Genomic DNA, 26,956 nt, shown 5'->3' with positions numbered 1-26,956 from the left:
AACCTGGAACTGTCAGATTTTCATAAGATTTTAAAATGTAGTGTTTACATCAGAGAGAGCAAGAGAGAGAGAGAGAGGGGGGGGAGAGAGAGAAAAAGAGAAAAAGAAGAGAGAGGGAGAGATAGAGGAGAGCGAAAATAGCATAGAGTAAAGAGAAAGGAGAATGTGGAGATTTAGTGTAGTTGTTTATTTTTTACATACAAGAGTAGCTCTAATGATTCACGCAGAGCTAAGAGCAAGGAAAAAATAACCACACACTTAGGAAATTATATGTGTATCAAATCACTTCCTTTTTCTTTTTTTTTTTTTTGTTAAATCGTGTAAACTAAATAGTGGACTTTTAAATTGAACTAAACTGTGAAATAATTTCCAAACACATGTTGTTTTTAAACAAAGTAATAGGCAATAGGCATACTCTTCTTAATATAGATGTTTGCAATGCATCGTACTGCTGTGATACTGATTATTTATCTTATAAGCGTGTCAGCGGAGAGAGCTAACGGTTAGTTATTTTATGTGCTTGCTTTATTTTTTTTATTTAGTTTCGACTTCAAATAACGTATCAGCTATTCTTCTTTGACTCTAAATGAGACAATTGTCCAATTACTATTTTAGGTAAATATTATCTGCAATTTTATTACTATATTGTCTAATCTCATTTCGAAATCATAGATTTTGTTAGTTTACTTATTAATAGCTTTTGGGGTGAAGAGATAATTGGGTTCAATATGTTTAAAAAATTATAATAATGAAAAAAAATATTTATAACAAAACGGTAGATTTTTATCGCCCTGATCTGCTGTTCATTGATTTAAAAAAAAAAAGCCGCTTCTATTATTGACATCGCCGTACCACTGTCTCATAATTTAAAAAAAAACTGAAACAGAAAAACAGAGAAAATATGGGAACCTTAGCTTGGAGATAAGGCATTTGTGGAAGTTATCCAAAATAACACTATACCCCATTTTATATCAACCGAGGGGGTAATAACAACTGACCTCACAAGTACCTTCTAGGCCATTAATATTTCTAGGAACATCCTCGTTGCCTTTCAGAGGGTGGTTTTGTTTCAGACCTGCCAAATCTCCAGAAACTTCCTCAATGGAAACTGATAAGTGAACTACAATGAAAATTATTTCTTTTTAACGAAACTCGACCATGCAGCGCTAGAGAATGAATACTCGTTTTTTTGTAACATAATAATTATAAATTCCTAAGAAGCCTGTCAGAGGGCGGTACTGTTTCAGACCTGCCACATCACCAGAAAATTCCTTCGTGGACAATAATAAAGAGACAACAATGAATTTTTTTTTGCTCTCGAACGAAACTTGACCATGGCAGTGCCAGAGAATGAATATTTTCTCGTTTTTAATATATTCTGCTTATTCCAGAAGAGTTAGAAGTGTCGTATCAAAGACGACGTGTTGCACTGTTTGCTTTTATGTGAAAAATAACGCCAAATTTCTTTAAACGATCAAAACATAGCTGAATTTGATGGGGGCCGCCTCTGAGTTTGTGTGATAACACAAACTCCCTTTGTAATCTTGTTTAGGTGTTAAATCTTCAGTTATACATTCTAGTGAGGCTGCGTTAGAAGAAATACAAATCTATATTCACAGTTTTAAGATTAAAAACGAATATCTCTGCCCGTAAAGCACATGGTACAATGGTACAATCTTTAGATCCCCTAAAATAGGGTCAGATCATTGATACATTCTTAACACACACACACACAAAATTAACATTAAAGTATTTTTTAAATTTTTTTTCTTGTTTTATTGTTTGCTTTAAAAATCATTGGATCCATGTTGTCATTTTTCCCCTGTTTATTTACAGCTAAAGAGTCTATTTCCTGCAGTCCGACTTTGGAAGGCTCTGAACTTATCGTCAATGCAACATGGGATAACACTGTTGATATGTCAATCAAACACAAGGACGTTATAGTCTTGATCTGCAAGCGGAATAAAGACTGTCAACCTATTAAAAAATTTCCATTCGAACTAGAGAACCCAGTGAAAATAATGGACAGCATATCGTCGGTCACACTAAAAGTAGAGACCGCGACCAGAGAAGGTTCGCAATCAACGGGAGGCTACTGGAGCCTACACTATTTCGGAAAGGGGGAGATGGTAACGGCAAACTGCTTAGTCGTAGGTAAGTGTTCTTAAGAGCTGTAACTATGTTTTTACAGTTATGAATAAGTGTTCTTGCCACTGGCTGACCTCATGGTAGAAAACTGACCTCATGGTAGGCAACTGACAAGTATAATTAAAAACACATGTATATGTTTCAAATTAACGTTTTTAATTTCACCTTGTTATCGTTCGTCTGTTCAGTCAAGTCAAATTTTGACACACAAAAAAATAAGTAAAGTATTTTGTTAGCAGTAAGATTCGAACCTAAACCACTGTACAGAATTGCACAGCCTACTGCACAGCATTTAACAAATGTTCGTATTGAAATGTTCATGTTTCTACTAAAGAAATTATAAAGTCATATAAATACATAGCAATAAATTTGTCAGTAGTATGTTGCTTCGGAAAATGACAATATATTTATGACGTTACACAAATAATCGAATCGAATATTATTGTGAAACTATTTTAAAACATGTATTGGTTTTCAGCATCAAAACACATTTTCAACCAATTGATGAAGTGTATCTAAATAATAGATTTGAATATATTGCATAGGAGTTTATAAAACTGTGAATATTCGAATATTCCCATTTTACTGTGATACATCTTCTGATTATTTCTTTATAGAATAAACATATTAAGGAAACCGCTTGGCCATTTTGTTAGCAGTAGGATTCGAACCTGAACTACTGTACAGAATTGCGCAGCCTACTGTACAGCATTTAATAAATGTTAGTATTAAAATGTTCGTGTTTCTACTAAAGAAAGTATGAAGTTATATAAATACATATCAATAAATTTGTATGTATTATGTTGATTAGCAAATTGATAATATATATATGACGTTACACAAATAATTTAATCGAATATTATTGTGAAAATATTCAAACTATAAAAAACTATTTTAAAACATTTAACGGGGGCTGGGTCAGAAGAAATACAAATATATATCATCGGGGCCCACAAAGACGTTCCTTCAGGGAAAAGTACCAGGAAAAAGAATAGGCAGACAGAGAATGGATGTGTCTGCCATTTAAAGAGGTTCTTGCATGGTACCCAAACGGTACGACATACTAAGCGATGGGTAAAGGTACATGGTTTTCAATCTCAAACACATTTTCAACACAGTATTATAGGGTATCTGAAAAAATAGATTTAAAGATATTACCTAGGAGTTAATAAAACTGAATATTTTAAAATCCCTATTTTACAGTGACACATCTTCTTGAATATTTCTTTGCGGAATAAACATTTTCAGAGATATGTGGCTAAATTACAAAAACCGCTGGGCCATTTACCCGATGCTCCATGCCACCTTCCCCCCCCCCCAGACGAGGTATCACCACAAACACAAAGCTAGGGATCTATCGAGCTGTCATCCTCCCTACATTGCTCTATGCCTCAGAAACGTGGACAGTGTACAGAAAACATGCAAAGAAACTGAACCACTTCCGCATGACATGTCTGAGAAAAATACTGAATGTCAAATGGCAAGACAAAGTACCAGATACTGAAGTCCTTCGAAGAGCGGTCTGCAAAGCATCCACACAACCCTGATGCGGTCCCAGCTGCGATGGGCAGGACACGTCTGCAGAATGGAAGACCGCCGCATTTCTAAACGACTCTTTTATGGCCAACTAAGCGAAGGAAAGCGCTCGCAAGGTGGGCAAAGAAAGCGCTTCAGGGACACCCTCAAATCTTCTCTGAAGGAGTTCAGCATAGACCCAGCCACCTGGGAGACAGAGGCACATGACAGAGCATCATGGCGTCGCGCTGTGAAAACTAGCGCACAGGTTTTTGAGCAGTCATGTCAAACTGGGTTTTCGGGGGCCGCATGCGGCCCGCGACCAACTTGCATGCGGCCCCCTTGGCCACCTAAAAAAATCATAAAAATAATGTTAAACTATTACGCTGGAAAACAGGAGATGACAAGCAACTTGAATTGAAAAATAGTTTTAGTTAAACTGAACAACGAGGGTGAGTCTGCTGTGAAAGCAAGCTACATTTTGTCAAACTTCATTGTAAGCCATTGCAAATCATTTAATAAATGTGATTTTATGTGTCGTTAGAGCCGAAGTAATTTGTCCAGAAAAGGTGAAAGCATTCAAAGAAATAGCGTTAACTAGGAACACTGTGGCAGATATAATAAATGACATGTCAGTCAGGTTGCGTGAACAATTAAAGAACAAAATAGTTGATTTTGAATTATTTTCATTGGCTCTCTATGAGTCAACTGATGTAAAGGGTGAAGCACAGTTGATTATATTTATAAGGAGCTGTGACAGGAATTTTGACATACACGAGGAACTACTTGAGTTTTGTACTATGCATAACACCACAACAAGCGAGGATGTTTTTGAGAAATGACAGGAGGTGATATTGCAGTACAATTTATCTTTGGTAAAGTTATCTAGTCTAACAAGGTATGTCGCACCAACCATGAAATGAAATGGTTTTGATGCAAAGTTACTTGCAAAAATAAAAGAGACTGATGATAATTTTAAATTTGCTCATGTTCAGTGCATCAATCACCAAGAAACATTCTGCGCACAGCAATTACAGTTCCAACATGTCATAAGACCGTTTTCAGTCGCTTCTCAATTTTATTCGTGCCCGCGGTTTTAATTGTTGCCAATTTTTTATGTTTCTGGATGACGTTGGACATGAATTGAATGTGTTCCCTCCCTATTACACAGAAGTTGCTGGCTCTCATGATATATAATATTGAAGAGATTGTTTGCACTGCGTGAGGAAATCGTATTGTTTCTGAACATGAAAGTTGAACGTGTTAGACATTTCCAAACTGACGAATATGTTCAGGATTTGGCATTAGCAGTTGATCTCACTGGTCACCTGCAAGACTTGAATTTGAAACTTCAAAGTAAAGACAAAATTGTCACAACTGTGTGTACTCTTGTGAAGTGCTTTCAAGCAACATTACTACTGTGTATAAAACAAATATGAAGTGAAAATCTTGTTCACTTCTTAATGTGTCAGGAACTAAAAAGATTCAATACGGCTACACCATTTGGTAAATATGTCTAACACCTGTAAACGTTAGTAGATCCTTTCAATGACCGTTTTCGTGACTTCGTTTCATACGAGCAGAATTTTCGTGTTTTGTATCTCTATTCTCATTTGATTCTGAAAATGCTGCTGGAAATGTGCAACTAGAGCTGATAGAATAGCAGCCAGATTCTTAGTTGAAATCGAAGTATATTGAAATGGCTGTACAATAATTGTACAGTTATTTAACCTGAACGGTATGTTGAATTGCGGAAATTTGCAGCCAGAATTCTAGCTATGTTTACAAGCACTGGTCTCTATGAGCAGTTCTTTTCCATAATAAAAGCTACAAAAACACCTCACCGTCCAAGATTATCTGATCAAAATTTGTCATCTGTGATGAAAGTGTCAGTGGCAAACAAACTTCAATCTGACATTAATAAAATAGTATCCCAGAAAAGATGTCAAGCATCAGGACAAAGAAAATAATGCGTAATCAAAGAATTTTTTAATTAGCCAATAGTACTACAAATTTAGCTAAGGAACAGATATGCTATTAATTATTCTATTCTATTGCATTATTTCTAATTTACAAAAAAACTAGTTGGCTGATTTGCAACTGATTTTTTTTTTGCTGCGGCCCCTCAGGTCATAGAAAGTTTTCTATGCGGCCTATACACCTTAATAAGTTTGACATGCCTGTTGTTGAGGAAAAGAGAACAACGCTGGCAGGAGAAAAACGCCAGAGAAGAAAAGCAATGCCAATGACACTAGCTCCAGCTGGAATAACCAGCCCAGTGTGCAGCCGAACGTTCCGGGCTCACATAGGTCTCACCAGCCATATGAGGAGGCATAAAACCTTAGTGCAAAGCCCTCAGCCCCCTGGATGACAAAGTGGTCATCATCGAACCACGATGGACGAACTATAGAGCTGGGTGGACTCAGAGGCGCCCGAAGATCCCGAATTGAAAATCCCAGTCTTAGGATTCGAACCCTGGACCCCGGTTTAAAAGCCAAGCGCTAATATAAATGTATATACATACATACATGTGTACACATACATGTGTATACATACATTATATATACATACATTCCTTGAAACACTATAGTAAGTAATGTTTTGTTTCGCTGGTTAGCCTGCATTTAATTTTCTTTCAGCTATGAGTGACATCCAATGTGAAAGTAACACGACAACCTCCGGTCTGGGTATCCATTGTTTCGCAAGTGAAGTTTTCCCTCAGGCTCTGTGCGAGATCAGTGTCAACGCTGAAGGGGTACGTCTCTTCATATACTCCATCCATATCATACGTAGCCAACTGTCAACCCCGCCCCCTACCGCCTAATTTTAAATCCTCCATAACTTTGTCTATAATTTTCATTTTGTTATTTTTGAATTAGAATTTACCCACCCCGAACACACAAACACATTCTAGTTTCACATTTCTAGCTTTCCCCGTCACCACCCCCCTCAAACAATTATTTTCCATACAATCACTTTCTTCAGTTTCTTATTTCAATATGGAATGTTTTCATATACTGAAGTCACCTTTTTTTTTATCGTAACTTTCTCTCATTTTCTTTTGTTTACCTCCCTTAACTTACAAATTAACCAACATTTCATTTTGTTGTTATACACTTTTACGCACAAAACATGTATTCAGTCATGTGACAAAAAAAAAAGATTGATTTATACAATGTTTATAAAGCTTATATCTTATCTTATATTATCTTATCTTATATAATACAGACGTTACTTCAAAAAAGAAGATGATTACGTCCTACGCGTCATGCATTTAGTCATGCATATTAACCAATGACTTAAATTCTGCCAAGTCACTAGTTTTCCTGGCTAGCTCAGGCAACCCATTCCATGCTCTAATGGCACTAGGGAAGAAGGAGTGTTTGTACAAATTTGTCCTAGCATATGGGACGAGGAATGTACCTTTATCTTTGTGTCTTTCAGAGTATTTTATTTATTAAATTTTGTTTTTGTATTTGAAGATTATGGTTTAGTGTTTTAATGTATAATTGCTACTTTGCTTTTGAGTCTTCTGTCCTGATGGCTTTCTAAATTTAGTGATTTTACTAAAGTTGTTACTCCAGTCAAGTGTCAATATTCATTTGTTATGAATCTCACTTCTCTATTTTGTGTCTGTTCCAGTTTCTTAATGTTTTCTTGAGTTGAGGGGTCCCAAACAGAGGATGCAAATTTCGTCCAATGATAAATATGCATACAAAAAAACAAAAGTTTTTATATATTTTTTGAGGTGAAATTTAACCCTGTTTATTTCAAGGATTGAGAAATTATTTTAAAACTTCACTCCTCAGGTGACACAGTTCATAACGCAAGACCAGATTATCTACACTCACCACACTACGTCATCAGAACCTGTGTACTACAACTCCAGCTGTAGTTATGTGATCCCCAGCCAAGACGTCCCAGCTACAGCCATCACAGTGGATGTGTACATGTATCCAAATGTTATCGGACCGGAATCTGCTCAGAAGTTTAGAAAACATTCCAGAATCTCCTTCGACTTGGGTTAGCATTCATTTTAATTACCCTTTACTTCTACCCTAGTACTATCTAATACAAACCCAGTTTGAGGGGTTTTTTTATTTGTGGTAGAAAAAAACTATAACTAGCTAGTTTATTTTGTCTGTCTGTCTGTCTTGGTGTATTCGGTGAACAGAATAGAGGAAGTGCTGGTAAGCAATGTTTTTTTTTAAGGGAAGACTGCTGCTTGACTCGTGATTCGAACCCGATCCCACTTGTTAGGTAGTAACATCCCTAATAGAAATGAAGCATTACCTGTTTAGGTTAGGATTTTAAATGTGTTTAAAAACAAATGGGCAACTAACTAGAGGCACTAATCCAGAGTTGAGACGAACATCAACTGCCTCGCTTTGAGATATTGCTAAAATTAAATCTCATTCAAGTCAAGTGTAATGTAATGTCGTTGACAATGTGCACTTCTCCAAATAGGTTTTACATTGTATATAAACGTCGCTTGTATATAGATCTATTACTTTATAGGGGAATCGTGCTACCCAAGGGAAATGGTATTCATCTAGGAGCGGTAGGGGACAAACCTTAAGCAAGCTAGCTGCATACGGCTTTGCTGTCTTTAAAATATAATCTGATGTCATCTTTAATTCCCAAATGCAATCAAATCTATACATCGCATTTATGCATAAACTATAATAGTCACAAACTAGATTATAGCCCTTATTGTGTAAATTTATTCATCAACCTGGCTCACTGAAGCGCGGTACTAGACCTAGGAACTACTTGAATAGTCCCATCTTGCAAACCTGTAGAGTGCTCAGATTAGAACTAAGAGTCTGTCATCATTCATGTGATTGTGATTATCTCAAGTTTTTATAGACTTACAGGGCTAACCAGTCTGGGTGAGAACTTTCTAGTTCAAGAAAAAAAAAGGGGTTTGTATAGGGTCTCCAGACATTTTTTTAAATAATTGACTTCTTCATCTTCTTTAACTGACAGGTAGAGTTGAGCCAAAGGCTATTGAAACTCTAGGCCAGCAAAAGCGAACAAGAGCTCCCTCCCACTTGTCTGATTAAACAGTGTATTCTGTCGGACGAAGTGTCTTACTCGTGTATAGTTTGAGGCTGTCATTTCCTGTGACATGGTCACTCAGGACTCACCTCCGCCATTTTCCTATCTTATACCCCAGGCTAACCGTGCTGGACACCGCCATTTATGCAACGGCCCCTTGAGGAACGGCGCCTGGATTGTTGACAAGGTTGTGGGAGCTCTTTTACAACCTCGCACAGTGCAATGAGGATGCTCTCGCACCCCTTTAAGCACCTCCACGGCTTAATCGTTTCCTCTTACGATCGTTTCCACCTGGGCGCCACTAAGAGGCAAGGGGGCCTTCCCGGATTAATAATTGACCATAGAGATGTGTTTTAAACTGTCAGGCACAGTGACTTTTAATCTTAAATGAAAAGAAAAACTAAACATCACTGTATTTATAGTAATTTGGTTACGATTTCGTATCGCACATTGATACATGGAGAAAAAACACAGAGATCTCTTGACACTTGTCGACACACTTATTGACACAGTGAAACACTTGAAGATCCATGGTTACACTTCAATAATTGACACATTATACTTAACAAAACACTAACACTACGTTACACTTACTAAACATACGAAACACTATCCTCGACCAAATAAAATGGCACGCACTTGTAAGTCTTTCAAAAACACGCGTTATTGATAAGCACTCGCCTCGTCTTATCTTCTTCTTATCTTATAAAATACAGACGTTACTTCAAAAAAAAAAGATGATTACGTCCTACGCGTCATGCATCTAGTTATGTGTGTTAACCAATGACTTAAATTCTGCCAAGTCACTGGTTTTCCTGCCTGGCTCAGGCAACCCATTCCATGCTCTTATAGCACTAGGGAAGAAGGAGCATTTCTACACATTTGTCTACCATGTGGAACGAGGAATGTACCTTTGTCTTTGTGTTTTTCTGAGTGTATTATTGGGGTTTGTTTTTGTATTTGAAGATTATGGTTCAGTGTTTTATGTATAATTGCTACTTTACCTTTGAGTCTTCTATCCTGACAGACCCAACATCTGACCAGGGCCGGCCTTAGATAATTTGGAAGCCCTAGGCCATATGAATTTGGTGGCCCCAAAATGAAATAGAAAAATTAAATAAAAACAGCGAAAAATAAAATTACGCAAAATACTCCAAAATAAAATTGGTGACAAAGTTTCATCACTTCTTATCTAAAAAAATAATTTCCAAGGCCTCTGCCAATCGGAAGCCCTATGCGGCTGCCTAGTTTTCGCCTACGCCTATGCCATCCTGATTTTATCCACACTTAAAGGCCAAGAGTTATCCTGTTTATTATGGGGCTATTGGAGCAGCATGGAAAGTGGCTAATACCCATTACCATTTCCGGGAGTTATCCTTTTTATTATGGGGCTATTGGAGCAGCATGGAAAGTGGCTAATACCCATTACCATTTCCGGCAACAGAATCTTAGGAAACGTCAAGACACGTAAACATACTGGCACACAATGAAGTTACACTAAGGTAGCCATTAGAATTGGGTGGACTCATGGGTCTGCTACCTATCCCGAAATGTAAAATCTCAGTCTTCACCGAGATTCGGACCCGGGACTTCTCGGTTAGGAAGCCAGTCGGTTTATCACGCTCCTCTCCCCCCCCCCATTCGTTACACTCATGGACACAAACTTTCTGTGCCCACACACACATCACCTTTTTATATCAACCTCGACACAAACTATCTGTGCCCACACACACATCAATGTTTATATCAACCTCGACACAAACTCACACTTCCCTTTACACAACTAACACACACACATACAATGGCTGTCAATTTTTTTTTATCCCAATAAAAGAAGCGAATTACAACTATAATGGTATTAAAGTGCACAGATTTTATCGTTGATTTGACTGTGGAGGTCTCTGTGTTAAATATTTCTGCTTTTTCGTTCATTATTTTTTTTTATTTCAGCGGTGTCTACTTCCTGTCTGCCTGCACAAGAAGGGGGAACAAGCCAGCTGAAGTTTTCTTTCAGCAAAACTGCGTCTGTCCAAATCAGTCGAGATGATGGGGACATCAATGTGTTGTGTGAGGCAAACCAAATCTGTACGGTCTCTGACGCCCTCGGTTATATCCAAAATATTACGGAGGTCACTTTGAACAGTAGAACCACTTTGGCAATAAGCGTCCAAAATGTCACTCGTCATATTTCTGAGAGCTTAGCAAATAACTGGACCGTGACTGTCACAGGAGTATCGCGGCCTCAAAAACAATCTTGTAGAATATATGGTAGGTATTGCATAACTAATCTTAATCATGAATTTTCTTTGGTATAAAAATTTTTTATTCAGTCTTTTAGTAGTAACTCCAATATCTTGTACACACCACATAGGACTACAAAACCAAACGATAATGAGCCGTGTGTTTCTGTGTACTATTACTGAATAATACTACGTTTAATATACTACAAACTTCAATAAATAAATTAGGTGAATGGATTTGTAAATATATTTTTAAAGTGTTTTTTTGAGACCTACAAACATGTTTTCTGACTTATGTCTTTAACTGGCATACACAATTTTAACATCATTAACTGAGATAATTAGTTTCTACTTTTGTAATTTTGGTATGCACACGTAAACTCTCTTATCATTTGGATACTCAAACTATAGTCTATAGTATCAGAATATTACACAAACTCGATCATAAATGATGCATTGATGGTATTTGTCAGCACTCCTAAAGTTCTCATTGCTAGGTGAATAGTAACCTGCTGGCTCGGCAAAACCTTTTCTAGTATACAAAGAATCGTATAATAATGAAACTCCTAGTTTTAATGAACATTCTAGTTGGATTCCAAACTTATTGTGAATATATATGCGACATAGGTCCGGAAATAAATGCGATTCTTAAGCTCCCCCGGACCAGACTGAGGATGCTGCCCAACTGGCTTAGTGTGTGTGTGTGTGGGGGGGGGTAATGCACATTTTTTACAAAGCTTATATTAACTTACTTTGTCTGTCTGTCCGTCTGGTAAAAAGTTTGTAAAAGTTATGTCTCCCCACATCCAATATCGGATCAAGCTTAGATTTTGCACTATAATTTATTTTGCGTGACAACACAAGAATCAATTTTTAAAAAATTAGTTATTTAACTATTTGGAATTAATTTTTCTGTTTAGTATCTCGAACAAGGGAAATAAATTGTACTGGACTGACGTGGTGGTATAAGTTTAACTAGTCCCCTTTATACTTTGTCGAGAGAAAAATTTGAAAATAACAATAGATAACTATAAAAAGTTTATTTTCATAAGCACTTTCCTAGCAGAGGGATTTATGTACTAGCCTGAGGAGGCTTTAGCCCTCAATTTCGAATTCATGTTGTTCACCTTTTTTTTATAAATGCATTTAAAAAGCGATCACCCAGATATCCGCTGCGTTCTCCCCATGCTATTTCCCAACTGGTCCAGACAAGTGATAGAATCAAAGTGTATTGAGAAAGCTAGAAGCATGATCATGTGCGCTAAACAAAAACTATTGGTAAAACTATTGCATTGATTTATTGATTGTTACTCTAGATCTATAACAAATTTAATTCCATGACTAATTGATACAGCTACATTTAATATAAGCTTTTTTTTTTATTTTTAAAAATTTAGTGGGTTTTTTTTTGTTTACTTTTCCTTTCAACTTTCTTCATACTTTTATTTCCTAGTGACCCACGCATTTGTTTTCACAAATATGTCTTCAATGACTTTCCGTTTCGATTGACCAACTTGGCCACTACCTACCCAATAAACGCGACGTACTCTCGGGCTGTTGTTTCAATAATTTACTGCATTATGGCCCATTTTCGTATTAAATATGAATTATTTTAATTAACACTTAGACTAATGTATTTTGTATCCCAGAGCTGAGCAAGGAGATTGCCTGCCAATACTCGCCTTTGTTAGACAGTATTGAAATGTCTTGTAATGCTCCGAGAATGTTTCCCGCAGGGAGATGTCGTTTTCAAGCTACGTTTGGAACAGTAAGTACAACCCATGGAACATTTTGTTTCACACTGTCAGAGTTACACTGTGTTAGGTTCGTTACGCCCAGTACGTCCGGGGACAGAAGCGGACAGGCTTGAACTTTGAACCATTGTAGTTACACTCCGAATCACATACCACACGACCAGGTAGCCATTATAATCATAGGATTCTATATTCTAAATCTGCTGCAAACATTATGGCTTTTATTTTGTTTAATTGGGCTACTTAATTAATTTTCCAATTTTTGTATAAAACTAGTTCATGCATAAATGCATACTTAAGCATGAATAATGTTGTAGCTAGTGAATGGAACATTTGAAATATCTAATATTTAGGGTTTCGTCCCCTTTGATAATCGTTCACATCATTTTTTTTTCCTCTCATTCTAGGATCATGTTGAAAATTTAAGCAACTATTTATTGAATCTATCAAAACATGAATCAATTTAAAATTAATTAATTAGCCAATTAATTATTGGTAATTAATTATTTTGTTTGATATTGAGAAGGGAAATAACTTCTACATTTTTAAGAGATATGCTTATAAGTGCGGAGTTACTTCCTTTAGATATTTATTTTAAAAAAAGGATTTTTAGCGGCCCCTGAAAGGGGAAAAGACGCTATTAGTTTTGTGTGAAATGTCTGTCCGTCTGTCCGTCCCTGCGTCCCGTTTAGATCTCAAGATATTGAAAACCGACATCATTATATTTTAGTTCATTCAAAGTTCTGATGCAACGGCAACTTTTTTCTTTTCTAAAAGCGAAAAATCTAATTTTTTTAATCACTTATGCACGCAGTTTTTTGCATTAAAAATACACCACTTTTACAACTATTTAATGTTTATAGTAACAAACACTTTAGGCTCTTTAGTAGCGGGACCCTGTCAATACTACATTTCTAACGCAGTTATGCAAACGGTTTTTTATTTTTTGTCAAAGAAACACTTTTTTTTTTTTACATTTGTATTGCTAAGTTAAAGTAAGTTCTGTCATACTAACTACTACATTTAAACAAAAAAATGTTTACTTTTTTTCAAAGAGAAAAAATCTATTTAGTATACAATAAGTTGTGCATAATTTAAAACAACAATTAATAAGTAATTTTTCATTTTATCTCGTGAACTGTAACTATCCAATACCGATATAGAACACTTAACTAAAGGAATTTTTTTTTTGAGGGATTAGAGATTAACCATTTACAAAGCAATTAGATAATTAGATAATCATTATAAGACATCAGTTAGACTAGGTTCACATTTAACTTCACATTCACTTTCACCTATCCTTTGGTTTGCTGGATCGCTGGGGCACCACTCACGTTCTGTCAAGCTTCTTTCTCCATTCTCAGTCATTTGTCTTTGATCGAATTTAATTCTGATGTTTTTTCTGAAAATATTGATATCTGCCTTTTAACCTGCTTGGGTGGACCACTTCTGGGGTCGATTTTGAGTTTGTGTTTCCACACAAACTGTCTTTGTAACCTTGTTTTGTTTATTTTGCTTGTTCAATGTATAATAACACTTGCCACAGGGCAGAGCCGTAGAGACACAGCATATCAAATACAGCAAGTCACAAGTGTCCAAAAACCCAGACTACTACAACATGACCTGCAGTGCTCAAGTCTCTTGGGACTTAATTCATCAACAAACTCCGAGTATCCTGGTATCTATCTACCCAGATCTCTCTGGAACTGAACAAGACGTAATCTACGGAACAGAACGTACAGAGACAATTAATATGGGTAAACAAAACAAAGAAGTAGTATTAAAAATTCTGATGTGTAAGTGATTGGTTTTATTTCATGGTAAATATCATGGCACGATTTGCATAATAATGTATCTCTAATGTGGACACTGTTGGATTTCAATATGTCATGTGGCCAGCACAGCGATCAACTGCATTTACTTTCACCAACTTATGTCAGGTACCCATTAGAGCTGGGTTTCGTCACGGGCGCCCTGAATATCCAGAATTTCAAAATCACAATCTTCACTGAGATTTGAACAAAGGACCCCAGGTTCTGAAGCCTAGCGCTTAACCGCCCAGCCATCCCGCCCGCTGCTTCGGAGATGTATTGATAATAAAAGATATCGGTTTGCCATGCGAAGAATGCTTTAGAAATGTTTCCTGAAGATTGTTGGGGGGGGGGGGCGAGCTAAGTAGAGACATTGCAATGTGATTGTACAGCCTTATGTTGCCCTGTGGTTCTATTTCCTTATATTAAATATGCTATTAGTAGGTGATACCTAGTTAATTCAACAAAGATAAGAATTTTCATTCTTAATATTGTAATTTATTGCTATATTACCTATTGTTAAATAGTTAAAGTATGTACATTGATGTGAATCCCCCCAAAAAATGTGTTTTTTTTTTCACGTCATGTTTTATTCTCTCGGTAGAAGTACCACCCGTAGAGTTGGATCATTTTTGCCCGCCATCAATAGAAAGAGGAACCCAAAATATCGTGTGCCAATGTTGGAGCTCATCCAACGATACTATAGCCATTTGGAGCTCGAGCTTCAATGAACATGCCATTGAGTCCAACACCCTGACATTCAACGCGACCAGGTTCACTGGTAGGTGATGTTTTAATCATGCGTAGTAAAGGAAAAAAAGAGAATCAAACACAAAATGTCTGGTTCTTCTACCACCAAACAAAACTCCAACTTCATCTGCGTTGCATGTGGACGGGAATGTTTCTCCAGAACAGGGCTCATGAAAAAGTGCTCCACGAGATAAACCGAGACCAATTCTCGTAGAAGGCCTGAACACTGACCTTCAACGTCACAACATGTGGGCTGTTTAGACCAATAGCTCGTTGTCACATCACAGGTCTGTACGACGTGGTCGACCGTTATATCGGTTTGAAAATGTTTCATTACCGAATAATTAATTTTGGCTAGAATGTTTTATGAATGAAAATTTTCCTTGACGTCAAAGGGAAAAAAAAACGCTTACGTTACTAGGCTTACAGCAGTATATTTAAATATTTCTTTGCAAACAAGCAAAACTTTTAATGAATATATAGACATAACGAAACATTTGCGCACCATCGTATTGTAAGCTCTATTAGACTTGTCAAAAAAGTAAAAGTCACCTACACGGCTCTCCGCAATTAAAGTGTAAACAATTAATACAACTCGCAAAACACAATAACCCTAGTTCTATAATAAACAAATCTACTAAGTGTTTTTAGGAGTCTTTGCATTATTACAATACAAAATACAAAGTATTTACGCTGAGGAAGTCAATTGCAGTCAAACTGAATTTCCATTTGATTGGACCAATAAAAATTATCTTATCTTATCTTTATGAATTGCATTGTCCAATCTCTATGGTGGTGGGAGGTGGTATTTGGAAGCAGGTTTCCTTGATGCCTTTATACAAATCTTGTCTTCGAGTCCGATGATTAAGGAGGAGTGCAGTATTTTACATGGCTACGCAGCACCAGCTGCGACCCACATAGTTTGCCACATCCAACGCAAACAAAATAATTATATGCCGATGGTCGATTTAGATTCTCTTTTCGCCGTCTTCGTCTGTCCTTGGCAGTAGATTTTCTTTGTGTATCCCGCGGCCTTTATAAAAAATCTCCATCCATCTCGTTCTGAAGACGCCTGCAGTCAGATACTCTCTTCTATGTCAGTTAAAGCAAGTCGGTGCCTAAGCTGGTCCTTAAAGCGTTTCCGTGAGACATCTCTGTTACGTCTACCACTTTTCAGCTCACAAAAAAGACTGCCTTTTGCAAACGTTCGTCCCCCCGTACGGGATAGTGCTTTCTTCAGCGTAACTGTCGGACCATAAGAAGTCTTTATAGAGTCTATACTGTACATACAGGCGTTCCCTAAAACATCGCTGTTTTTAATGCGGTCTTGCCACCGTATGTCCATGATCGAGAGAAAATATCTTTGGTGAAAGCGTTCAAGAAGTCTTAGTTGCTTTCTGTATAGTGTCCAAGTCTCAGATCCATAAGGGTTGAAAGAACCACTGCTTGGTAGATACTGATCTTTGTAAGCAGGCGAAGGGATTTATTCTGCGAACTCATTCATGGGGGCGTCCAAAGGCACTACTGGCCCTGGCCAGAAGGTTATCAACTTCCCTTGAAAACAATGCGCCATTCGATACCATGCTAGATATAGGAAGTGGTCTACCAGGTTAAAGGGATGTTACAGATGTTACTTCAAAAAATGAAGATGATTTCGCGTGTTATAGGGATTTAAGAGACTTTCTGTTCTATTGGCTATATACATTGACATTTAGAACTAAAAGAGCACGAAAGCAACTCTTCGAAGAGTTGCGAGTCTTAACCCGATCCTCATTTTTGTCAATTCAAAAATGTTTTTTAAATAAGTAAATATTTTTCCTCAACAAATCCAATCGAGCGAGTCTCGGTCACGTGGTACTAGTTCATAAAACACTGAAAATATAATTTAAAAGTAAAATATATATATATATACATTAAGGGGAACTCCAGGATAAAGACACATTTATTATTCCATCTGCTAGGACGAACTCTTATAAGTGCTCTTTCTTTCATAGCGCCATTAGACTAGGAAACAGGTTGCCTGACAAGTACAGAAAAGTAAATGTCCCCCTTCAGACCTTGCGATCTCTAGGGCAGAGGATGTTAAGCTCATCTGTTTCTGTGGCCTAACAGTTCAACGACCAACCGTCTTTACTTTCCCCAACTAAAGTCAGGTACACATTAGAGTTTGGTGGACTCAGGGGCGCTCTAAAAATCCCGAAATTCAATATCCTAGTCTTCATCGAGATTCGAATCCAAGAACCCAGGTTCGGAAGCCAAGTGCTTAACAACTCAGCCACCGTGCCCCCTGACTTAGGCATGCAAAATCAATGACTTAATAGACTTTAGGTCACTAATTAACATACACGTTGTTAACACATGGATACGGGTAGGTTAACACATGGATACGGGTAGGTTAACACATGGATACGGGTAGGTTAACACATGGATACGGGTAGGTTAACACATGGATACGGGTAGGTTAACATATGGATACGGGTATGTTAACACATGGATACGTGTAGGTTAACACATGGATACGTGTAGGTTAACACATGGATACGTGTAGGTTAACACATGGATACGTGTAGGTTAACACATGGATACGTGTAGGTTAACACATGGATACGTGTAGGTTAACACATGGATACGTGTAGGTTAATACATGGATATGTGTAGGTTAACACATGGATACGTGTAGGTTAACACATGGATACGTGTAGGTTAATACATGGATATGTGTAGGTTAACACATGGATACGTGTAGGTTAACACATGGATACAGTTATGTTAACACATGGATACAGTTATGTTAACACATGGATACGTGTAAGACTTAAATATCTCTTTTTTTTTTTAAGTCTGCATCCTAATATCTAAGATAAGATTGTTTTTTTTTTTTAATTAAACTTAATCTTAACCGGATCACGTCGCAAAGTCTTATTAGTAAATTATTTTACGAGTTTATACATAATCTAATAAAATCAATAAAATGATTTCTTATCTTATACATTACAGACGTTACTTCAAAAAAAAAGACAATTACGTTTCACGTGCCAATCTAGTCAAGTATTTTAATCAATGATAAACTCTGCTAACTCATATTCACCTTTATAAGTATTACCTTTTGTGACGTATTGTTTTATTTAGTATTTTACTGCAATGGAAGGAACACACTGGGCCACTTGGGATTACCAAAAATTTACAAGCCTGAAATTACATGTAAGTTTAATGAATCTAATTTTTTGACGTAATTATATGTCTCGTTATAAAAAAATTTAAAATAAAGCATCAAATTAATTTATTTAATTACGATTTACCTTATTTCCTTACATAAATCAAGTTTTCATTGTATTTCTCTGACATCAATACTGCTTCGCTTTCGTCTATTTTTTTTTACAAAGCTTATGTAACTCACTCCGTCTGTTTGTCTGTCTGTCTGGGTGGAACACTTTTTTTCTCCCATTTTCCATTCTCTGATAAGATAAGCTGAAACATTTGCACAATTTTTCATTGTTGATAACATGTGAACCAAACAACTGACCAATTTAGCCAATTAATTAGTCTTAATTAATTAGTTGTTTTATTGAGAAAATGTACTTATTTCACGGGAGATAAGCATAGCAATAATGAGAGATATGGCTGCAATTGAAAGGTGCTCTCCCAGCAAATTGCGAATGGGACTCTTGTTATCAAGACAGTTAGCTGACTTGATCCTAGATTGAGAAATTGGATCAGTCATGTAATTATATGTTCCATTGATCTAGACATAATACATCTGTGCCATTAGAAATAGTTTAATTACAATTCTTATATCAACTCTCTGTCTGTCTGTCTGTCTGGTAAAAATTTGAACATGCTTTATTCCCATTTCCCATTCGTGGATCAAGTTAGAACTGCACAATTAGTTCAATGAACCTGAAAAGACATGAATCAATAAAAAAAAAAAGCTTGTTATTTAATTAATTATTTTTGTTATAATTATTTAGTTTAATTTCGAAATAAAGTAATTGATACAATTACACTTAATATAAGCTTTTTTTTACAGTATTGTTTATATTTTTCTTGTTTCCAAACATTCTAACCAAAGATCCACCGACGTTAGTAAAGGGGGATGAAATCACCACCAACGAATCTCTATATGATGTCTCAAGCTATTATATAAAGTGCAAAGCAACTGAAGTCTCCGGAGCTGGTGTTCAGCTGGTCAAACTGACCGAAATTTTGGGTTGGAATAGGGAAGAACACACAGTACAGACACAAAATAACGAAGTTATCTGCCCCAATTCAGTTTTTTACAACTGCGTGGAATCTGACAGTGAGAGCGTTGAGACTGACGTTGTAAAATGTAAGTAATTAGGAAATTTGTCAGCAACCTGTTATATTTCTAGATTTCATTTGTACATTTTTATTTTAAATATATAATTGGCTTCCGGAGTCACAATAGTAATAAAAGAGTATTATTTTCGGCCTGTCCACGAAACTGTTACTCGCTTGATCCGAGGTAACCATTATCTCTCTCATATATGTTATTTAAATCAAGGATTGTTTTTACTCAATTATCCCATGGCCTGGCCTTAGGCATAGGCAAATTAACGCTTCCGATTCATTGGGAGGTGGGGGGGGGGTCACGAACATGTCTCAAAACAATTTTTTGAGAAGAAATAGCGAGATTTGTGCCCAATGTTATTGTTGCAGTAGATTGGTTTAAATCAATTGCGTTCTTTTATTTTAGTGTTCACTTTTTGTTTAATTTTTTATTTCGGGCCACCAACTCCACTTCGCCTTGGGGCCTCTAAGGCTGGCCCTGATTATTCATAGCAACAACTGTAGCTATTGGGTTAATTATTTCAGTTGACTTATGGGAAGACAGTCCTTAAGCTGTGCACATTTTTCTTTAGTGTCCAAAGTTGTTTTTTTTAATGCTAGTGTAAGTGGTACTATATTATTTGGAGAGATGTCTTTCTGTTTCCACAATCCTATGACATACGCGGATTCGGAGTTTCCATTAAATCTTTTACAACTCAATGTTAGGGTACACTGGAGTAGCACAGCACTGAACATATTTTATACTCTCCATTGATTTCATTTGTGTCCCCTATATCTAGTTTTAACAAATCCATTGTCCAAAAAATATCTACTCACTATATCTGGTATTAATGTGACCTAATAATACGGACTACTACTGGTCAGTGGTTATTGTGTGCTGTCCAACGTGACTCTATACACACGCATGTGACGAGCCCGCTCTTTCTCTTCTGATGTGTACACTGCAGTGAAATGCAACATTTATTTTATTGTCTGTGATTTTTTTAAACTTTCGTTTCTAAAGGTGAAAAGGTGGAAACGAGCAGCGGCTCCAGCAGTTCAGTTGCAATAGGATTAGGTAAGCCTTAGAGTAACAAGAAAAATACTTTTTAGAAAAAAATACTTTTTAGAAAAAAATACTTTTTAGATACTTTTTAGAAAAAATACTTTTTAGAAAAAATACTTTACACAACTTATAGAGCAATTATTTTGCTCTTAATAACCGAGGGGCGCGGTGGCTGCGATTTTGAATTTCGAGTTGTTTAGGGCGCCCCCGAGCCCAACCAACTCTAATGGGTACCATTCTGTACTTTGGGAAAGTAAAGGCGGTAGGTCGTTGTGATGGCCGGGCCACATGACACCCTGCTCGTTTACCGTTGGCCAAAGAAACAGATGAACTTAACATCATCTGCCCTATAGATCGCAAGGTCTAAAAATGGGAACTTTACTTTTTTTTAAACTAATAACTAATATTAGAAAGAATCCTGGTTAAGCGAATGTATAGATCTACTATACTTTATAATATTCCAATGATAGGCCTTTAGATCTAGACTAAGCGAATGTATAGATCTACTATACTTTATAAAATTCCAATGACAGGCCTTTAGATCTAGACTTGCAAGACAAGAAGCAAAATGTTCCTGAACAGTAATTTGTTAAACTCTTCAATGACTGCGGAAATTCAGAACACGTGTTATCCGTTTGAAATAAATATTTTCAAGTTTTCTAGCCAAATTTATTTTTTAAAATATATTTTGAAATAGTATAAATGTTAAACAAGAGATTTCCCGGTGTGGCTGATGAGGTATTAATTGTTTATAAAATGTTTGACATGTTTCGGATGTTCCTTCAGAGTTGACGATAGTTTACTTCCTAGTCCAAACCTCCCGCAGGACGACGGGGGATGGGAGCGGGCAGGGTTTGAACCCTCGACCGTCGATAAATCCGAACGACAGTCCAGCGCGCAAACCGCACCACCAGGCAGCCCAACTATATACAGAAAATGTCAAATTTATTGGAAAACCGTTAGCTCCGTTTTAGAGATCTGTCTCCAATTTTTTCAGCCCACTCTGTCTCTCTTTCTCCCTCTCTATTTCTCTGTCTCTGTCTCTCTCTTTCTGTCTTTCTGTCTATCTCTACCTCTTTCTCTCACTGCTGTCCCTCTCTGTCTCTGTCTCTCTACCTACCTACCTACGTATATATATATATATATATAATTCAAATATGCATGATCCTATCTTTACTCTTTTATTTCTACAGCTGTCTGCCTCAGTATTGTTTTTATCGTCATTATCATCGTAGCAATCGTTATTTTTTGGAAAGGTAATGATGAGTTTTTTTTGTTTATTTTTTGGTTTAGTTTTTGTTGTTTTTTTTTTAGATTGGGACGAGACGCCTTATGATATTTAGTGAATATTAATGTCTATCCAGTTTTCGTATCAGTATAGTATATCACAATAGAAAAAATGTTGAACAGGCTTTTACAATACGCTGTTTACTGACCGGCCTTAAAACCTGACTGTCTAAACCCTAGACTAAAGTACTACCAGATATCTTTAAAATTTTAATTATATCTTAGTAAACCTTAAAACAAAATAATAATTTAGTGAATAAAGGTACTAATTTCAAGTAATTTTTTACAATATGATTTTGAAATGTTGAAAAATGAACCCTAATGTTAAAACGCAAATAAATGTCAGGACTCGAACACTCGTTTCCAACACTATAGACAATAATGTGCAACCAACGTAACAGCTTGGAAACAATAATGTGCAACCAACGTAACAGCTTGTAAACAATAATGTGCAACCAACGTAACAGCTTGTAAACAATAATGTGCAACCAACGTAACAGCTTGTAAACAATAATGTGCAACAAACGTAACAGCTTGTAAACAATAATTTGCAACCAACGTAACAGCTTGGAAACAATAATGTGCAACAAACGTAACAGCTTGTAAACAATAATGTGCAACCAACGTAACAGCTTGGAAACAATAATGTGCAACAAACGTAACAGCTTGTGGAAAACTTGATTCTAAAGCTCTAAAGATTGTTCCGACAGCATCATTTCACTTTTTAAACACACAGCTATTCAACGTTTCCTTCATTCTGCACACCTGATATACCAAACACATAGGTGAAAATACATGTGGACAGAATTGACATTGAATTTATATTGAATTCTCTGCACTTGGAAATGTTGGGTTGGCTTTTTTTTTTTTTTGTGTGATTCAGATTTCTGAAATTAAAGTGTTCTTCTTTCATACACAGTGTTTTGGTAGTTTCATTCCAAATGTACTATTTTGCGTCTAGGGCTTGACACTAAAACTAACTTCTGCTATTATGTAAACCACGCAAGGACAGCGTACCACGTCTGTCTGTGAAATACAAAAGTGAGAGTGCCACGAGAAGTGGAACAAAAAAATACCTCGTTTATTGTTAGACTAAAAAATCTCGAAGACCATGTGGTCATTGGTTAACGTCCATGACTAAATTGACCTAGGGACCAGCGTAGGACGTACTCAACTTCTTTAACGTCTGTCATTTATAAGATAAGATAGGAGTAAGATAATGTACATTCCAAAGAAACAACATATTTCCTTAGAAAAAAAAAGCTAATGACAATTAACACATTGCTTACTTTCTTTTTAAATAGAAATGTTTACAAAAATGGACGTAGGTCTAAAGAACAAATACAAAACTCGGAACGTAGACTGCGGCGAATGTGTACGCCTATAATGTGGCGAATGTGTACGCCTATAATGTGGCGAATGTGTACGCCTATAATGTGGCGAATGTGTACGCCTATATTTCATGGATATTACGTCAGGGGGTAAAAAAAAAGATAATCCTTAAAATTGAGTTAAATTTGAAAATATAGTGGAATAAAATTTTTGGTATTTCAAACTAAGATTTCGCAAATATCGACCAAGTTGATAACGCGTCTACCTTATAACTCGACTGTCGTGGGCTCAATCACATATTTATCTTTTCTTTTCTCTTTATTTTTCATTCACAAATAAAGCTGAATGTTTAATTTAATATATCGACTGAACACTAGAGTAAGAATGTCCATACTGTAAAACAAAATATGACTTGATTATGCAACCACATCATTTTGTCATTTGAGGATGAAAATGTATCAAATGTCCACAGACCTCAAGTCTAATCTATCACTAACACCTGTATGTTATTTTTTGGTTACAGTGAAACCTTCATTCCTGCACCTCCCATCGCTCAAAGCCAGAAAAGACACGTGTTATGATGACCCAGGCGAGTACACCTATACGTCTGGTAAAAACATAGACAATACATACTTGACCCCAGCAGTCAGCCAAAAATTGTTTCAGATCCCAAAGCCTATCCTCAGACCTCCAAAAGACGATTTATACATAACAGTCTCTGACGAAAGTGGGATATAGTGTGTCTACGTAGCTGTGACCTAACGTGAAGTCGTTAATTGGTGAAGTCGTAAAGTGGTGAAGTCGTTAAGTCGTTATATCTGTACTGTCACACTATACTGATTTTATTTATTTCGTATCATTAAAATAGTGAGATAAAAAGGAATGGATATTGCATTAATCAAAAACAAATATGTCTGAAATGAAAAATATAGTTCATATGTATAAAGACAAGGGAGATAATTTATTGTTTACTTTCATAGAAATTTTCTGCTATTACCAATGTATTATTATATACAGTGTTGTCGGTCATTATTTGTTTTTATGCATGCTAATGCATTACGTTTGATGTTAAGTATTCGATTGTTCGTTAATAGATAACTTTAGTTTTTTGTTGTTGTTTTTTTTTAATTGTTTGAAGATTGTCATTTAAAAATGACTAGTATTAAGGCCCCTAGTTGTAGTGAGTGTACGATCTAGACCAGTGATGCCCAAAATACGGCCCGCGGATCTGGCCCGCTACATGGTTCTTACCGGCCCTCCAAAACATCGGCACAAAGTGTAGAAAAATCCCCCCCCCCCCATTTTTTTTTGTAAAGGTTGAAAAATATATCTTTACTTACGTTAGGGCCCTCAATTTTTTCTCTAATGGATTGGTACCATGGCCTTTAACTTTTGTGCGTTTATAAAATGGGATAAACTTCGCCTAGAGATTGGAGGATCCATGGGAATATTTACCAAAAAAGAAACAAGAAAATAAGTTGGTGGTAAAGCTAGCTACAGTGTTGCTATTTTAAATAGAGAAAAGCAGCCATTTTCTGACGCATGAAAGAAAAAAAGTTTAATTTCAAATATCCTTTTGATTAATGAAGTACTGGATCCACGGGTTTCTACTCAAATAGTTTCAGATCAATTTCATTTGGTTTTTGTACCTTTTCGTTCAAGTGGCCCGAGACACAAGTGTCGGAAATCAAATTGGCCCGAAGGTCGAATTAGGTTGGTCATCACTGATCTAGACACTACCTGTAGATTACAAAGGAAAGGAGCATTAATTGTTCGTTGATGAAGAAAGGGAGTATTAATTGTTAGTTTTGTAGAATGATGCGAGATAAGCGGCTCTGTCATAATCTATGTTGAGATCACGAGACGACTCCAGGATGCCAGAGCGTAAGGACGTGCTTCTGTAGTGAGTTACATTTTGTAAAAAAAAAAAAATTATATTATTAGGCCTAATCTACTACATTTATTTCATTTGATCTAAGGTTAAATTTGTCTATAATATATTGTTATAAAACTAATAATATCACAAAAGAAGTTCATTAATTTATTTCAAGCTCTATAATTTAAACTATAATACGCCTACATTGGTCTGCTATTACCATTGTATTATTATATACAGAGTTGTCGATCATTATTATTTTTTATGCATGCCAATGCATTACGTTTGATGTTAAGTATACGTTTGTTCGTTAATAGATAACTTTAGTTTTTTGTTGTTGTTGTTTTTTTTAATTGTTTGAAGATTGTCATTTAGAAATTACTAGTATTAAAGCCCCGAGGTGTATTGAGTGTACGATCTAGACCAGTGATGCCCGAAATACGGCCCGCGGATCTGGCCCGCTACATGATTCTCACCGGCCCTCCAAAACATCGGCAAGAAGTGTAGAAAAATTCCCCCCCCCCCCCCACCTTTTTTTTTTTTAAAGGTGAAAAATATATCTGGTGGTGGTATAAACTGAATTAGTCCTCAGTATAGGTCGTCGTCGTCTGAGGCTTAGTGAACACAAAAATGAAATAGACACAATAGATAACTATACAATCTTCCATGTTCATAAGCTCTTTGCTAACAAAATGGTTAATGTGTTCGCATGAGAAATCTTAGAAGACTTTAGCCCACAAGTTCGAATTCAGTTCCATTTTTTTTAAATCTCAATACATTTAAAAAGCGATCGTCCAGCTACCGCGTTCTTTCTCCCCCTACCCCCTTCCACCAAGTCCAAACAAGTGATAGGATCATAGCCACTGGCGGATCCGGACCTTTGGAGTGGGTGGGCGATTCTTTTCAAAACCCTAACCCTAACGCCCTGTAAATCCCTAACCCTATGCATAAACGTGCGTACAGTGTCTATTTATATATATAAATATATATATGAAAATAAAAAAATGGGGTTCAAGGCGAAGCCCCGACGCCAAAAGCCTTTTCTTGCATTTTTCAATAATGAATAATGTTTTCCTTGAAAAATATTCTACTACGAATGTATAGGCCTTTAGTACATTGCAAATAAAACCGATTTATTCCTTGAAAAGGTAAGAAACCCAACATATTTAGATTAGGATCGCCGCCGAAAAAAAAATATTCGAAAAATAATAGATAAAAATGCTCATTTGTAAGTGATACATTTTTTTTTTCAACTTTGTAACTTCGTTTTGTTACAGAACTAGAATTCACAGCTCTGAACTAAAAAAAAAATTCATAAGTGGGAGGAGAACTTAAGTGGACCAATTAGATTTTATTCTAATTTTATTTGCATTTATAGGATTTAAGCATATATTGTGAGTTATAGTCCCAAATGTATTTAACTAGAGAAATATCAGAGTGAGTATAAGTTGGAAATAACGAATATTTGGGCTTGGAACTCATCTCAATCTTTACTCTTATACTTAAAAATTTCGTAAGAATGCTAAATTTTCCAAAGCAAAGTCTTTCTTAAAATAATTATACTAAATTCATGTGAAATTACCTAAACTCTGTCTCTATATTGGACTATTCTGTTATAAAACGTCATGTTTTCGTCTTGAAAAGTGAAAGGGTGGTAGAGTGAAAACGATTAATCCTCGCTCCTTTTTATAATTTCTGTTAATGATTGCATTTAGCATTAAAGAGTAGGGCTTGGGCGACTCGATATAAGAATTTAATTTATAGTACATATAAATTAAATTAGTTACAGATTTTATTTTTAATTTTGTAATTTCTTAACTATAAGACAG

At 36.1% G+C, this 26,956-nt stretch overlaps 1 protein-coding gene across 2 annotated transcripts in view; it reads left to right on the top strand.

Annotated features, from left to right (window-relative positions):
- Positions 1-26,714, top strand: part of LOC106063845 (uncharacterized) — a 102,049-nt gene extending 75,335 nt beyond the window's left edge. Inside the window, exons 8-19 of one of the 2 annotated variants that reach the window (XM_056009517.1) lie at positions 1,837-2,154; positions 6,303-6,418; positions 7,473-7,686; positions 10,675-10,992; positions 12,614-12,732; positions 14,265-14,475; positions 15,134-15,310; positions 18,409-18,480; positions 19,349-19,606; positions 20,591-20,644; positions 21,826-21,888; positions 23,775-26,714. In XM_056009517.1, coding sequence (XP_055865492.1) covers positions 1,837-2,154; positions 6,303-6,418; positions 7,473-7,686; positions 10,675-10,992; positions 12,614-12,732; positions 14,265-14,475; positions 15,134-15,310; positions 18,409-18,480; positions 19,349-19,606; positions 20,591-20,644; positions 21,826-21,888; positions 23,775-23,989 — 2,135 coding nt within the window. In that variant the 3' untranslated portion in view covers positions 23,990-26,714. The remainder of the gene's footprint in view (positions 1-1,836; positions 2,155-6,302; positions 6,419-7,472; positions 7,687-10,674; positions 10,993-12,613; positions 12,733-14,264; positions 14,476-15,133; positions 15,311-18,408; positions 18,481-19,348; positions 19,607-20,590; positions 20,645-21,825; positions 21,889-23,774) is intronic. The other variant, XM_056009518.1, reaches the window with a different exon arrangement.
- The last annotated feature ends 242 nt before the right edge of the window (positions 26,715-26,956 follow it).

Source organism: Biomphalaria glabrata, chromosome 14, assembly GCF_947242115.1.
Source record: "Biomphalaria glabrata chromosome 14, xgBioGlab47.1, whole genome shotgun sequence".
Classification (NCBI taxonomy): domain Eukaryota; kingdom Metazoa; phylum Mollusca; class Gastropoda; family Planorbidae; genus Biomphalaria; species Biomphalaria glabrata.
The sequence above is the reverse complement of the archived record's forward strand: the minus strand, read 5'-3'. Positions and strand labels throughout refer to the sequence as shown.